This window comes from Carlito syrichta, unplaced genomic scaffold (genome assembly GCF_000164805.1).
Source record: "Carlito syrichta isolate Samal-C Ts95f unplaced genomic scaffold, Tarsius_syrichta-2.0.1 Scaffold307093, whole genome shotgun sequence".
NCBI classification, from domain to species: Eukaryota; Metazoa; Chordata; class Mammalia; order Primates; family Tarsiidae; genus Carlito; species Carlito syrichta.
Window position 1 is genome coordinate 156,862 of NW_007251189.1, and position 16,193 is coordinate 173,054.

General features: G+C 49.5%; 2 protein-coding genes across 2 annotated transcripts in view; both read right to left on the bottom strand.

The window, feature by feature from the left end:
* The window catches only part of HOXA3 (homeobox A3), a 45,553-nt gene that overhangs the window by 7,134 nt on the left and 22,226 nt on the right, over positions 1–16,193 (bottom strand). The window contains exons 3-4 of the mRNA XM_008063838.2: positions 12,431–12,618; positions 8,063–8,145 (exon numbers count right to left, since the gene is read on the bottom strand). The gene's annotated coding sequence lies outside the window, so the exon portion shown is untranslated. The remainder of the gene's footprint in view (positions 1–8,062; positions 8,146–12,430; positions 12,619–16,193) is intronic.
* Positions 14,090–16,193, bottom strand: part of HOXA4 (homeobox A4) — a 2,254-nt gene continuing 150 nt past the window's right edge. Inside the window, exons 2-3 of the mRNA XM_008063840.2 lie at positions 15,697–15,987; positions 14,090–15,152 (exon numbers count right to left, since the gene is read on the bottom strand). Coding sequence (XP_008062031.1) covers positions 14,800–15,152; positions 15,697–15,987 — 644 coding nt within the window. The 3' untranslated portion in view covers positions 14,090–14,799. The remainder of the gene's footprint in view (positions 15,153–15,696; positions 15,988–16,193) is intronic.

A 16,193-nucleotide genomic window follows, 5' to 3' on the forward strand; every position in this document is an offset into this window, starting at 1 on the left:
CCACACCCCCGCCCCCTGCCCTTCCCGAGGGCAGCAGCCGTGGCCCGGAGATAAGCGCTAGTGCGGCGCCGGGCTCTGCCTGGGCTAGTGGCACCGACTTGGGTATGTTTCTTATGAATATTACACGCGGAGCAGCGTCTGGTCGGGGGTGCGGCGGGGGGTGCTGGGCCGGGCGGGAGGGGAGACCGAGGCGGCTGGGGAAGCGCGGGCCGACGTGGGGGATGGGGCTGAGCGGGAGGAGGGACTCGAGCGAGAGGGGGAGCTCGGCGGCGGCGGGAGGAGGGCAGCCTACCCCCACCCCCAACGCCCTCCCTCCCCTCGCTCCTAGGCGTCACTAAAGTCCAGGAAAATTATGCTAATGAGGACAAACGGCGCTCACAAAGGGGCTCCCTTGCCGGGCTCTATTTCTTAGGAATCCGTTTGAGAAACCATATTCATCTGCCCTGGGCATTTCCAATTGCGGGGCGCGGGGAAAGAAAAGCAGAAGTGAGTTCCCCAGACTTTGGGCAGTTTACTTCACCTGCCACCCCAATCCAATCTTTGGGGGCACTGAGATAGGCTGTTCTCCAGAGACCTCCCGAGAGCCAACTGGGCCATCTTTGGTTATATTTTTAGAAACTGTCGAAATCCTAGCAGCCAGGAGGAAGATGGCCTGGAGAAGATGCACGTTTGTCCCAGCAGTGAAATGGGATGCTCTGGGCTCAGGTACACACAACGGTACTTAGAAACGCGGGTCTCCGAAACGCATGTGCCCATTTCACAGTACAGACACCCAGCTCACCCACAGGGGAGACAGATGAAGTTCTCACCCCAGCAGAAACCGACATCCATCATATATTCTATTCCTAATTGGTGGAATAGAGCAACGCCGAGGTGAGCAGAGGAAAGGCCCGAGTTTGCTTGGTAATATCGCTACAACTTCAAAGAGGGAGGTCTTCCTCCCAAAGCCTCCCAAGCTCAAAAGCAAGCTCTGCAAGGGCATGAGTGTAGCAAAAAGAGAGAAATGGAGCTTTCCTGCAGTTCCGAGGCGTCAACGGCGAGTCCTTCTCAAAGGGAGGTGTTAAAAATATAAGTAGTATGTTTAAACTGTCAAGGAGCCAGAGTGTCACCTCAGAGCAAAAACAAAGCCAGGGGAAAAGGGAGAAATCAAAAAGCACTCCGGGCCAGGGTGGCCTCATGCATACCAATGGTTTTTGTCATTTATGGCTGGGCAAGATTTATGACTCGGCGCCCCAAAGCTGTAAACAGAGCACAAAACAGCAAACACTTGCTCCTTATGGCATATTGCGGCGCAACTTGAAAGGGGGAGCCGGCCGCGTAGGAGGTGAGAGCCGGCCGCAAAAATACGGCATTTTCTCTTCAAACCCGCCGGGTCGGATGTGGCATTTGAAGAAAGAAGGCGTGGGTCAATAATCAACCCGCACTTTCTCCTCCAAACTGCTGACGCGACTCTCGCCGCTTTCTCAGCTGAGCCAGCTGCAGGGAAGGCCAGCTCGCCGTGGGAACCCGCCCGGGGAAGGGTCGGTCTGGGCCGCGGGGGCCCAGGGCGCGCGGAGTGCATACCTTTCCACTGGCGCCGAGACCGCGCAGGGCAGAACGCGGGGACCGGGCCCGAGGAGCTGAGGGAGTCGAGGCTGATCTGGGGTGGGAGCTCCGCTCCAGCCAGGGCCTCTGTCCGCCCGCACCCAGGTGGCTTCTGGGCCGCGGGTCGCGGCGGGCAGGAGCGCCAGACCAGGGTCTGGCGTCCCGACACGCAGATTGCCGGTGCCCGGGCCTCGTGCCTCTCCTCCGCCGAAATCCAAAGGACTGACTTCGGAGCAAGCGCAGGCGAAATGATTTAAAAACAATAATTCGTACTGGCGGCAGAATTTTGTGTGTGGGTTTGTTATTATTGTTTTTTAAGAGAAAGTACCACTTTTTAAAATTTCCGCCTCCAGAAATTGCCCGCAGCCGCTGCTGTGCCCTTTCTAGACAAATCCCACAGCAGTTCACCCGGCTCCGCCAAACCCACAGCGCTTTTTTTTTTTTTACTGAGAGGACCTCTTGGCTCTCCCCAGTTCCCTCAAATCCCCGCAGTTCCTGATCTCTCATCCAGAGGGACTAGAAGAGAACATTTTCTCAGCGCCAGAATACTTGGAGCAACAAAGGTGCCTGCGGTGCTTGTCTACCATTCAAGGAAGTGTCCTCCTGAACACCCCCGGGAGGGCCTCAGGCAGCGCCCAGGCTGTGCAGCCAGGGAGGAAGGTGAGGACTAACTGTGGGCAGCAAGAGGCATCGAAATCCCAGGATGGGGAGGAATATCACTGAGGAAATGTATTCGCCTGTGAGGGTGAGGCTGGCATTTTGGGAGTAGAAGGGGACCGGCCTTTTTAATAACCAGTATTATACCTATAATGCAGTGGCTTTAGCTCTTTCCTGGGAGAAAAAAACCAATCTGTGCTCTATAAATGTGGCTAGTGGCTTCTCCTCAGTGTGCACGCTTTTGAATAGAACCAGCTCGGGAGTCCATCGTTAGGTATTTATTCAGCTTGCTGGCACTGAAGCGACAATAAAAAGATGCCTCTAACAAACCTCTATTCCCTCTCTCATTCTTTCTAGCGAAACTATATTATTTATGAGTCTTTAACTGGGTCAAAAATGCGCCAGAACTGGGTCATAAATCATATGAAATGCTGACAAGTAATTGAACAGCAATTAAAGCTTACATTTTATTTCCAAGGGGTGTTTTAGAGCACTTGAAAGGGCCTCAGTTAAACACTGTTACTGCCGAGACCGGCACGGGGGAGGGCAGGAGGGCGCTTTCCATACTGGGGTAGTAAATCCCACTCAACTAGGGGAAGCCCAATTTGATTCTTTTTTCAAGTACAGGGGAAAAAAAGATTTTCTGTTTTTTAATCAAAGGGGCAAATCTGATTTCTGATTTCTGACTTCTTGTAGGCATCCCTTTCCCTGCTCCAAAGAGCAGAGGAAAGTAGTTTCCTGCATCTTTCCAGGGAGTTTCCACCCTTTCCAGGAGTATGGGGTCCCCAATGCCCAATTAGTTTGGGTTTTCCTCATAAATTGGAAGCATACATTAACTTTCATCTGCCTCCAGCCTGGTTACAGCTCCGTTTCTGGAGCTCTGAAGCTGGAGGAGAAATGTCTGCCTCTGCTTCCTGAGGACTCTGCTTCCAGACTTCTCTCCAAACCAGGGCACTTTGGCCAGTCCTTGAACTCTCCAAGCCAGCTAGGGGCATATAGGGAATGCCCAGATCGAGCAAAACCAACCCTGGCTTTTTCCTTCCTCTGTCTCCCAAGTATTCAAATAACTGAGCCTCTGGGCATCCAGCATGCTCACTCCCACCCCCAAGGCGCTCCCAGATCTGAACTGTCTTCCTCCATCCCTCCTGGGGCAGAGGGTGGTAGGGGAAACAATGGTGGGCCCTCAGGTCGGCTCCTTGGGTCTGGCTCCTTGAGCCCGGATCGTAGGGAAGCATGCTCTGTAACCCAGCACAGAACAAAGTGTCTGGAAGCATCATCAATAAAATGGCAGCGCATCTGCACATTTCCCTCATTGCTTTTCCTCTTCCAGCTGCTCAGGTCAGCCCTAAACCTCCATCCCCGGCTGTAAAACACCATCAACCTGGGAAAGATTCCCCTTCTCACCCACCCAGCCCCCACCCCCTCCAGGTGGTCTCGCCTTGGCCCTGTGAGCTCAGCTTGGGCCACCTCTGCGCTAGGCTTCAGGACCCTCTCTCTGCCTGGGGCTCAGTTCCTGAGACTCCAGCCCTGCCCCGCTGCAGTGGACAAAGCCACCCTCGCACTGGAGGCCATCCAGCGTCCCTCTTTTACATCCCCCAACACTTTCCAGGGAATTAAGCTCAGAGTCTGAGACGCTACTGGGATCATTCAAACGGTTTCGGTTCTAAAAGAGAAACAAAGGAAGAGAGAGACTGAGGGTCCTGTCCATGAGCCAGGGTCTCCTCGCCTGACCTTTGTCTCTCACAGCCATAACTCACTCTAGATATGAACAATCAGCGGAAATACCTTAAAATAAATTCCATCCTCCTGGTGTGGCCTCGACTCTCATCGGTTAGCTCGCCCAGAACCGCTCCATGAGTGCTGAAAACTGCAACCCGCTCAGAGAGCGCTCTCCGGAGAAGGGGAAGGAGGAGGAGGTGGGTGTGTGGGGGTGGGGGGAAGCTCTGGCTCTGTAGAGAATCTAGAAAATGTAATCACAGGCGAAGCCTGCCTAGGTCTCCGCTCCAAATGCCACAATAATGCACTGTATTATGTGCTCACGTGGTCATACGTCAACTTAAATCCTTTTATTTGAAATAGGGAATCACTGAAGGAACTAGGTTTCCAAGAAGAACATTTAGCTTTGGGGGAGGGGAAGTGGGGGGCCTTGATCAACAGTGGTAAGAGCTTAATTTAAGAGTCTAAGCAGTAGGATGCTGGGGCCCACCCCCCCCAAGCATGCCATACAGCACCTCTCAATGTCACTTATATTTCTTTACACACACTCCAAACACAAGGAAACAGCAATGCTACTAATATTCTCAGAATCCACTTAACTTTTTCTAAGGCCTCCCTCCCATGGACAAGCTGAATCCGGCTCACCCAAGTCTCCTCTGGCTAGTAGGCCAGCATATCAAAATGCAAAGGCTAGGCCCAGAAATGACAGGCTGGTCGGGCAGACTTCCTCAAGGTCTGCCATTGTATGGAGTATGTTAACACCCACACCATATACCACAGCCACTGGAGAAACCCAAAAGGCCCATAATTACCTGACAAAAGGTCAAAACATCTCCTCCAAGTCCAGTTGGTTTTGTTCACTGAGAGTCCACTAGGAAAGATGTGCTTGGCTATAGACTGATGGGTCAGTGTTTTGCAAAATCCAGAGGGATCTGGTGCCCTGGCCAAACCTGCACTTATGCATTTCCTCAGTGCATAGCTGAGTGACACGTGAAAGTATAGGTTTCTAAAGATGAAAAAATGTCACAGGACATGATCTAATTGCTCTGTAAGAGAAAAAACAAAACAAAACCAACCTTCACTGGAGTCCCTTGATTTACCCTAGAAGAAACCTGGAACCCTCTCTTCAGGCAGGCCCATGCTCCCCTACGACGACTCTCTGTCCACCAGCAAGCTCTTTCCCCACCTCAGCCATGTTTCTGCAGAGGCATCAGATCAAAGATAAGAAGGAGCTCTTTTCAGAACTCTCTTCAGAACCAGCTCCGCTCAGGAGGAACCTGACTGAAACAAGCTGCTGCCACCCGATTCCACCTCTGCTCCTGTCTTCTGCTTGGTGACATTGCCCACTGATTTCAACATTGTACCCCTTTACAAACTATCTAAAAGCCCATCTTTTCTGGTCTTAGTTTCTGAATTTTGAGAGTGCTCTGAGGCCCGTAAGATCCTCATGCCATATTCTTTTGTTCCTGGAGTGGGTCTTCAGCTGGCTATGCCCGAGTGTGAGGACTCACTTGTAGCAGTGGCAGGAGGCTGTGCATGATTCTTCTCCTCTCCTTCTCCCCTGCAGGGGAACAGAAGGGGTCTGATGAGAAAGTAATGCCCTCAATAAGGGGGCCTGGTCAGTCATGGAGTGTCCAAATCAGAAGGCCAAGAAAACAGACTTAGTCTCTTGTAAGCAAGCCCTGGCTTTAGCTGGTGGCAATATTCCAACATGGTTCTGTCTGTTGTATAGCCAGAAGAGGACCTCTATGTGAACTTTCTCAGTTCTTATCTAAATCACAAGCAGAAAAATAAGAACCCAAAGTGAAAACCTGCCTCTGTCAGGTTTGAGGGATGGGAGACAGGGCCAAGGATTGGTTCCCAAAAACTCATTTTCCTGTCCCCCCAAAACTCAGTTCTCTCATTCTTACTGCCACCTACCCCCCTTATACCCCCCAGTCATTCACATTGACCTCTTCAGATACCCTAGAAAAGGACCTGGAAGTACTGGTTGCTGTACTGCTGGGTTGCTCCCCACCCATTTTCTGTAGAGGCATCAACTCAAAGATGAGAAGGGGCCCCCTTCAGAACTCTCAGAACAGTCTTGAACAAATCAAAATTCTTGAAGTCATAAATCAATGAGAGAAGTTGTTGGTACTGCCTCAGAGAAATGCCTTAACGCCAGCAAAACCCAGCGGCATCTCAGTTCCAGCCTAGAGCCTCCACACTGCTGCTAACAACCCGGTTAATGTTCCAACTGCTGCTTAACAATTAACATGAACAACTTGGGGTAGGATGGGTCAATTTGGTGGGATGAGAAGGGGGAAATCTGAGAAGCACCAGGAAATTTAACTTTCTAGCTAAAAATTGTTTCCTTAAGAGAGTTTGTGGCCTGGGTGATCCATCTGAGAAACTAGCAGCTGAGAGTCCTCCTTCACACTCTGAAATCCACTTTCCTGGAGCAAAGCTATGAGCCTTTTAAAAACCCAGCTGCCAGTGCCCCTTCACTCACTCCACCAGCCTCCAACCTGGCCAGGGTTGGGACCCATGCTGTGGTCCAGTCTACCAGAGTCAAAATAGGGAGAAAGTTGGCTGGGAAGGAGCAAGCAACCAAGGATACAGACCATTAGTCAATATTTGCAAAGCTGTTGGCAAATTATATGTATCTGCACTCAAACATTGCAATCTGATTTCTCTATCAAAAATACACTTAACATTTTTATCCCCTTAGTCTAGTGAGTTTTCTACTCAGCATCAGGTAAGGAGCTTCTCTCTCTCTCTCTCTCTGTGTGTGTGTGTGTGTGTGTGTGTGTGTGTGTAGATGATAGATTGTTATTTAACATGAGATACTTCCTGTGTGTGCAAGTGCAGAACAAATGGGCTCCAAGTTCTCTGGACACATATGGATGTGTATATCGTGTTATACACAAGGCCCCAAAGTCCTGTAACTGTTTACACATGCAATTGTTCTGTTGTTTGCAGAGATGCAAATCGTATATACACACAGAGTTACAAATTCCTGAAATGTTCCATCTATATTTGATATAAACAGATGTACAGTAGCTGGAAAAGTAAGGCAGTTTTACCATTGCTCTGTTTACATCCTATTCGATAAAATAATAATTGTATCCAGAGTTCCATATCAGCCTTAGAGCACCACTAAAACAGCATGTTGCAATTAGTTAACACCCTGGTATCTATTTGGGTGCAAATTTTAGGGAAGATTGAGGCCTAGGGAATAAAAAACAAAGTCTCAAAACTTTTTAGAAAGAAGCAATTCCTGAAAGAACAAAGCAAACTCATTCGTTCATACCAAGTTTCTGAAAGCTATTCCAGCAGCCCCTCCCCCAAACAGGCACGTAATTTATGGATCTTTTACAAGGTAATAAACCACAGTAATTACCTCCCCGCATCCCAAACTAAGAACAAATTAAGTCAGAACTTGAAAAGAATTTTAAAGAGTTTTCCCAGATTCCAAATAGGAAAAGAAAACGTGGAGACATAGAAGACCGTGCTTTTCCGGTAGGAAGACCCTCGATCAGCCCTGACCACGGACCAGAGAAGATCCGCTGCCTGCCAAGGCCTAAATGTTCCCAATATAGCAATTTCTCTCCCATAGAGGAAAGGCAAAAGGAGGAAAGGCAAAAGGATCGGAGAAACCGCAAGATGGTGAGACGTTTTCTTCAACCGAGAGCTAGGACTGGCGACAATTTCCTAACTCGCAGCCTCCGCAGACTCCTGGGTCGACGAGGAGAGCGGCCCACGCAGCGGCCGCCGCGCCCGTGGCCTTCGCTTGCTCTCGCCCTGCTGTTCAGTGTGGCGACTTGTTTGGGGCTCTCAGGAGGAAACAAACACACCCCTTCAGACTCCCTCCACCCCAGCTTTGGCTTCCATCACGGCTCCTGCCTCTCGCTGGCTTTGGGGTAATCCTTTGTCTGCCTGAAACCCCCGCACTCGCGGGGCGTGTAGCCGCGGAGACTCCAACTCCAAACTCCTCCGAAGTTAAATATTGACCAGAATTCTCTTTCCACAGGCCTCAGTTTCAGAAGCCCGGAGGGTAAACTCCTCCCAACCGCCCTGGTGCAAAAGTCCCGCGAGGCGGTGAAGAGTTTGGCTCAGCGCTTACCTCGAAAGACGTTTAAATCTGAACCAGGAATTGTCTCCAACCCCAGGCGCTCAGGGAATCGTCTTTTCCGGTGTCCAGACGCTCTGCAGACAAATAAACAGCAGAGAGTGAACGGTGGCTGCGAGGGAAGGGAGCTGGAGGATCGGAGTGGGGGATCGCGGCCGCGCGGGCGCCAGGGTGGCCCCGGGGGTGACGCGGACACGGAGGAGTCGCCAGGGCACTCGTCCATGCGGCGCACTCATTGCTCGAAATGTTCCAGTCTACAAATGGCCCGAAGATGGTGATTTATTTTTGTAAAATAAATACATACTCCATCTCCACACCCATACTCTCTTTTTCTTTCTTTTTTTGGGGGGGGGGGTGTTGGTTGGGGATGGGTGGGGGGCGAAGGAAAGAAAATGAACTAGAAGGGGGAGGATGGGAAGGTAGAAGAGGTTTTGCTGACGGTGTGGGCTTCTCTCAGAGAGTGCCTCCTGCACCCCAACTTGGAGAATGTGAACGCTGGCTTTATTTTCCTTTCCTAACAAAGGGAAGCTTTGTCTGGGAGCATTCAATCACGGACTCTCTTGAAACCTCACTAATAGTGTTCATTTCTGTTGGCGGGAAATCAGACTCAGGTTCAGTCCATCGGCCAGAGGCGGTCTTGGGAGATTTTGTCTTCTGGTTCACTCAAGCCTGGGGCTTGGTTCTAGTGCATTGATGGGACTGCAGCAGTGCCCCGTCCTTCAGAGCAGGCCGACTAAGGTTGTTGGAAACTGGGAAGGACATGGGTGCTGGACAATACTCGATCAAGGAGGCTTATCTTGCCCGGCCTTGCACAGGACCACAAACCAGCTCAAGGCCCTAATTCTGTTGCAATCTCTTCCTCCCTTGCTCTCTAACCAGCAAATGATCTTGGAGTCATCAGTCAACTTTCTGAGGGGGCAGCGATGCTGGTGAAGGGGCAAAGAATCTTCCTGCGCTGGGTCCTGGCTCGGACAAGTTCTAGGCTCCACTGGTACTCTGCGGGCCCTTTGCTTCTACAAATCTGGCTTTGCCCTCACTACCCCTTCATCCAGATGCAGGTAGCCTCCCCATAACCCTGCCTGCCCTAAACCAGTCCTCCACTGCCTGTCCTGCATCCACATAATCTTGTTGATAAGAGCCAAGAGGGGCTACCGAATAGCCGGCCAAGGAGTCCCCTGGCCCCTGGTTTCAGAGTCCCCTAGCTGGTTGAACAAGTGGCCAAAAGCTGGCAGCTGGCCCCTGCCACCATTTGACCAGCAGGCCCCCACGCCATCAGAATGGGATTCAGTGAATCCACGCTGGGTCCCTTTCTCTTGTTCAAATTGGCTGGCTGTGTCCCCAAAGGGAGTGCCCCTGGCCTTGGGGCTCCTGGTGTGACCCTGAGCAAGGGGTACTCAGCCATCCTGTGATGTGCCACTCAACTTCGCCCCAGAAAGATCCGCTATGCCACCAGTCATCACCAGCGTGATGCTTAGGGGTGCTGTAATTGTAATCGTTGTTGTTATTATCATTATTATTATTTTGCTATTTCCTTATCCCCAAGTCTCTAATATCCATGGCTGCCGTTCCCCATAAATCGTTTAGACTCATGAGTCACAGAAAGATGTTGCCCAGGTCTCTGGCTCCGCAATGGCCACCGTCGCGGCTATACCCTCTCTCTCTGCATTTTTGGCGCTCGCTTGCTCCCTCGCTCGCCCGGCGCGGGTGATTTATGGACGCCGGGAAAATTGAACAAAGCCGCGCGGCCGTCCTGTGGTATCTCTGCAGCCTTCCCCAGCGTGAATCAGAACATTACCAACTGTCTACGCATCCATCCCACTTCATCACCAAAGCCAGGATGTGACCGCAGAAAACCAAAGCCCGAACTCACGTTTCCCCGGACGCGGCGCGCTCCCCGGACTCGCAGAAACCCTGCGGAAAAAGCCCCAAGACCCAGCGAGGGCCTGCCAGTTCCGCTCCTCTCCGCCGAAGAGCTTTCTCCTGCCTTCCTGAAGGAGTTAAAAGCCTCTGGAGATAAATCTGAGGGTTTGTATTTTAAAAAATCAAATAGGAAGTTGGAGTCTCACTTCTGAGAGATTCATTCCTAGTGAGGCCCTGACGACTCCGATCCATTCCTGACGATCTGCATTAATTATTTAATGAGTCACGTGACCTCAAAGATTACAATTTCAATATCTCTCTCAAACAGGCGCTACACCTTTATCAGCTGCAACCAGAGTCCCTGTTTGGTTTTTTGTTCCCCAGGCCTCCAGAACGCATTCACCCTTGCCCTGGTCCAGGGTAAGCAACTACCATCGAAATGCCAGGATCAGCCTGCGTAGCAGAATTAGTGATTCTGGGATTATGAGCACTGTCTACAGCAAAGAGCCCACTTTTCTCCCGGACTCCCTGACATCAATTCTCTTCTGTGCCTACTGGTCAGCCCACCAAAGTGCCATGACTAGGGTGGTTTGGTTATAAAAGTTCTCAGGAAGCTTTTATGTCTCATCAGAGAGGAACCCCGGCAGCGTACACCTGTGGCCACCCACTACAAACATAAGCCTAGTTACTTACATCCATTCCTGGCAGAATAGCTTCTGCACAGGAATTATGCCTGTGCACTTATCCCTGGGGTGTGTGTGTCTGTGTGTGTGTGTGTGTGTGTGTGTGTGTGTGTGTGTGTGTGTGTGTCTACAGGCTCCATTCCACCTATACACTAACACAAGGAACTTGATGGAGGGGATCCTTCAGCTTCCTCAGTTTTCTCATCTGTAAATTGAGAAGACTGAACCAAAAAGACCTCCAGATCTCTTTCACCTTGGACATTATTTCAAATCTGGCAATCTCTTTCAGTCCCGGGAATCAATCCCAGAGAGAGTAGGGGCTGAACTGAAATGGTGGGGGGTCAGAGGATGCTCCATGAATTTGGAGCCTTCAGAAGAAATGTCAGAGTTCCAAACCAGAAGTTGCCTACAAGTAGGTTTCAAGACAGACACAGCAGCCTCATTATCAAGGGAACAGAACACACATCTCTTCCTTCTCCTATTGTTTCCAGCCCATACTCTTAGACACATGAAGCAGAGTTATTCTTGGGTCAGTGTACAATGCACAGAAGGAGCGGCTGTTGAGAAAGGTGTGCCTGTGTCCTTCTATACAAGACTGTGTCTAGGGATGCAAAGACTGAGGGGATGCCAAGGACAGCCTATGCTTGCACAGAACCCACCAAATCAGGTGGGAAGCCCCAGGCTCTGTTTGCTACGTTGATTGTGGATTTTCTTTACTTCCATTCTAAAGAGAAAGAGCCACTGATCTGTTTCTATGTTGGAATTGCTAGAGGGAAGGCAATATTGAAAAGAGCGGCACCGTTTGGAAGTGTAGGGGAACAGGGGGACAGAAGGGAGATAGTGACACCCACCGCATGGGAGAAGACTGAGATGTAGTAGAATTGGGCACCCTGGGACAGCTGGGTATAAAGTCAGAGAGCTGTGCAGACAACCTCCCTCCCACCCCCATATATCTAGGTAATCTTCCCATGAGCTCCATCCTGGGTATTAAGTACTCTACTATGCCTGTCACAGTTGAATTCCCACTGTAATAAAACACCGGGTATATCGTAGATTTCAGCAAAACTAGGGAAGGAAGCCTGCAAAGTGCCGTTTTTCTTCAAGGGGGAGAGTGTTAAGTACTTAATTCAAACTGTGACCATTAAAGTGTCTCCTATCCGATTTAGGTTGATTTCAGATGTTGACAAAACTTTTATCTCTGGAGTCATGCACAGCTTGGCTCTGTGACTAAAGCAGATGAGTGTGTACTGGAAGGAAGGAAGGAGAAAGAAAGAAGAGGAGAGCATGTGTAGGGGTCATTTTGGTAGGAGAATTATAGAGCTAACACAAAATACTGTCTTTAAAGGTCAAGGGTTTGAGGGGCCAGTGGGGTTTGCTTTTAAAAAAACCAATTAATGAGATAGAAAATTTGTCCTCTCGGTGAACTCTAATGGTTGCCCTAGCAAAGGGCAGACAATGCATGATTTTGAAGCGCAAAGTGGGATTTTCTAATCTGTTATAACAAGCTCCTTTAAGGGCCAAATCTGAAACAGGCAAAACACTGTGAAGAAATGACAATTCTTTGGCTCATTTTCAATAATTTTGGTTTTGTAAAACTCATCAATGTCTTAAGAATCAATACAGTTTGGACAAAACTGCCATTTTGTCCTGGGATATTAGAAAAAACTAACTCAATCCTCTCTCTTCTTTTTCTGGATAGGCTACAGGAGCAAATGAAAGAAAGTCACCTCCTTCATCCCCATACAACTGCCTCCAGCGGGAAGCTAATGAATGTCCCCATAGCCCTCCTTCCCCATAAAGGAGAAATGTAAGAATTTACCTTAAATGATGATAATCTGCCATTTGAGATTTTGCAGCTTGACACACAATTTCCAACGAGAGTCTAGGCATTTTTTTTTTTTTTTAGCAGACAGCCAAGATGCTGTGTCTTTGCCTGAGACCACATTATTTGCAAGAAGATCCCTCTCTCCTTCACAGACTTTTCCCAGAGAATGCCTTTCAGAATTGCTGTTGAATTACAAAGAAGTATTTATTGTATGAGGTGATTAATGATTCCTGGGAAAATTGCTATTTTCAGCGTGATTTAATTTTGTTTTACAAGTGCATGTAGTAGGGGGAGGGTTAATAAGTTTCAGCAGCAGTTGCATTGCCTCCAGAAATCCCTGGCACTGTTCACACCTTATAAAATGCACTTTATGCTAGGTTTGTCCTGACTTGGAAAGGCATGTGTGTGTTTGTTCACCCCACAGTTTTCTGGCCCCTCAGAGACTGGTGCTCATCACTTTCCTGTCCAATCTGATTTGTTTATAGGTACAGAACTGATCACCTTTGTCTGTATCTCACACAGGGCAGCAGAGGTGAAAGGGGTACCAGCAGTGACACTGGCTAAAGTGTTTTAGCCCTGGTTTTTAAAATGTGCTTAAAATGTATCTGATATTGCAGAGGTGGGTGGACCCCCCCAACTATGCCTGTAATACTACATGACCTAAAAACTGCACTTTTTCAAAGCCAGGTGACAGTTCTAATATTCTGGGGCTAATGTGCATTGGTTTTCAGTATCTTGTTGCAGGGTACTCTCTGCAGTGAACACCAGGTCTAAATCAGTAAATAAATACTACGGTTATGGAGATTGAGAAGTGGGTTTTGATTTTCGACTCTGGATCGAAATCTCTGGAATTCAACGGAAATATCACAAAGCCTTTGAGAAAAATGACCCTAGTTCAGAGTTTGGCTATCTTCCACTAGTGAACTCTCTCAGGTCTACTTTGCTTGGGGTGCATTGTTGGGGTATCATTATGCTTTTTCTTTCCTCAGAAGAAATTTTTGAGAGTGTGCTTGGAAAATTCACTTTATTTTGAAAGCTATTCCTTCAGAAAAGAGAAACAAACAAAACAAGCAAACAAACAAAAATTCCCAAGCTGTAGTTAACGAAGAAGACCTTAATAGCCAAGAAACAAAAAAACAATCTCAACCCTTTGCACAAACTATTTTTTCATCTCCAGGGAAACAGGCAGATTAAGTGTGAAGGTGCAATAAATACCAAAGAGACCACTTCTTTCCAAGTGTGCTCAGAGTTCAGTGTGTAGAACAGCTGCAGAAACTCCTGGGCCCACAGCACTTCATGGTTTCAGCTTTCATTGCAGAGAAGGACACGTTTCTATGCCTTACAGAGACTTGAAGCCTGAAAGCCTGGCCAAGTTTGGGAAGAAGAGGAGCCCTCTCAGAGCTCAAGAGCCCTCCTGCTCTTTGGAACTTTTCCACAGTGGGTCAAGCTTGACAAGAGTTCAGCTCAAGTTGAACATACACACACACAGAGAGACACATACACACTACCACAAATTACGTGAGCAGTCAGAATCAAAGTGAAGTGAATGCAGCTCAAACCATCTACAAGGTTTTTAACATGTGAGGTCAAGCATCTCAATCCAGAGGACTTTTGTTTTCTTAGTGAAAAGCTGAGAAAACACACAAATCTGTGTTACATTTTTAATGTGTCTTTAAAGTGGAGTTTATTCTTTGTACATGGCTTTCTATACAGCCACATCACAATTTGTACAGTTCCACATAGGTCTAAATGCACTCCCCTCTCCCCCAAGATTGTGCCCCAGAATAGGACAACAATAACTATAACAGTATCTTAAATAAATGCAAGGAAGGGAAACTAACATGTCACACCTACCATCAAGGTCTACACATTTTAAGCATTAAATAATCTTGTGAGGTCCACAATGTCTACTCATTTATTCAGTTCAATACAAGCTTGGTTGAGCTGCCTTAATGGGGGAAGAGGAGGAGGCAAGGACGGTGGGGAAAGGGTCTATATTTTTCTGCTTGCAACAAATATACACGTACATGTCCCCAGTCAGCATGGGCTGTGCAGCTGACTTTAGCCATCTCAAAAGTATTTGATACCAAGTAGTCTTTCTCAGGTATCCAAATCTAGCAGCCTTGTTCAGGCCAGCAGGTTGTTCCACCAGCCAGCATCCTGGACAACAGTCCTCGCTGGGGTGGCAACCAGCACACACTCTTACCCGGATAATGTCTTCTTTTTGGTTATCCTTTTCACCAAGTTGGGTTTGTTTTGGTGTTTATTATGGTCCAGAGAGGGAAGGGTGAAGGAGGAAAGGGGCAGGAAAAGAGAGGAGAAAAGCAGGTAAGGGACAGAAACAGATCTAGGTCTCTAGAAGATTATATGGAGGAGGGAACGGGTGTGGAGGTGCCCGGGTGGGGGTGGGAATGGGAATGGGGGTGCGGACTCTGTGTTTGTGCTTTCCCTGGCGGGCCGGCCGAAGCTGAGGCCGAGTTGGAGGATCGCATCTTGGTGTTGGGCAGTTTGTGATCTTTCTTCCACTTCATCCTCCGGTTCTGAAACCAGATCTTGACCTGGCGCTCAGACAAGCAGAGCGTGTGCGCGATCTCGATGCGGCGGCGCCGGGTCAGGTAGCGGTTGAAGTGGAACTCCTTCTCCAGCTCCAAGCCCTGCTGCCGGGTGTAGGCGGTTCGGGAGCGTTTAGGCTCCCCTCCGTTATAACTGGGGTTGACTGAAAGCCCCGAACCCCGAAGGAGAGGGCCAAGGAGGAGGGAGTGGAAGAGAGGAAACGGAGGAGAGAGAAGGTGGGGTGGGGAAGAGCAATTGGACATCATCATTATATAATAACCTGACACCAAGTTCACGCAAGATACATAAAACGGCAAAGAAAATGTTTCACAGGCTATTGACAACGGGAAACACCCGAGAGCCATAAAGAATGGTGCTGGGCATTGGGGCTGAAGAAAAGCTTCAAAGACACATGGCCTGAAGCCTCTGCCAGGGCAATTAAATTTATGGGGGCTATAATTACTGCCCTAACAGTTTGGCGTCTCGTAAATCTCCCGATAAAGGGACCCTGGGTACAAAAGGGTTCTCACGTTGGGACCAGGCGGCTGGCTAGCGCGCACATACCCACAGCCCACTGCAGCCCGGGCCAGATGGGGGCTCCCCTCCGAGGCCCCCTTTCCCGGGGCCGCTCCCTCCTGACCCCCGACCCTCCAACCCGGGCCGCGCCCCAGCCCACCCTCCCGCGCCTCCCCAGCGGCGCCACGTACCGGCGCTGACATGGATCTTCTTCATCCAGGGGTACACCACGGGCTCCTTGCCCTTCAGGCCCAGCGCGCTCTTGTCGGCCAGGAGCAGCGGGCACGCGGGGGCGCTGCCCCCTGCCGGGACGCCCGGGGTGGTCGTGGCCGCCTCGCAGCGCCGCGGAGGATCAGGGGGCGCCCCGCGAGGCTGCGGGGCAGGCGGCGGCTGGGGCTGGCTCCCGGACTGCTGGGCATGGTTCACGTACGAGTCGTGGACGGGGCCCTTGGTGTGTTCAGCCGGCTTCTGCTCGCACTGGGAGGATGTTTCACTGTGTTATTTGAAACTATGTAACTGGAGATATTAAGGCTATAGAAAGCTGGCCAATACCAAAAAACACACTGTTAAAAAATGCTCTAATGGTATATTTACAATTTTTTGAAGCTAGACTGAAGATAGATATTTATAATATGATCTGCCCTTCTCCAGTCTTTCTTTATACCATATATATGAATGAAGTCTTAAA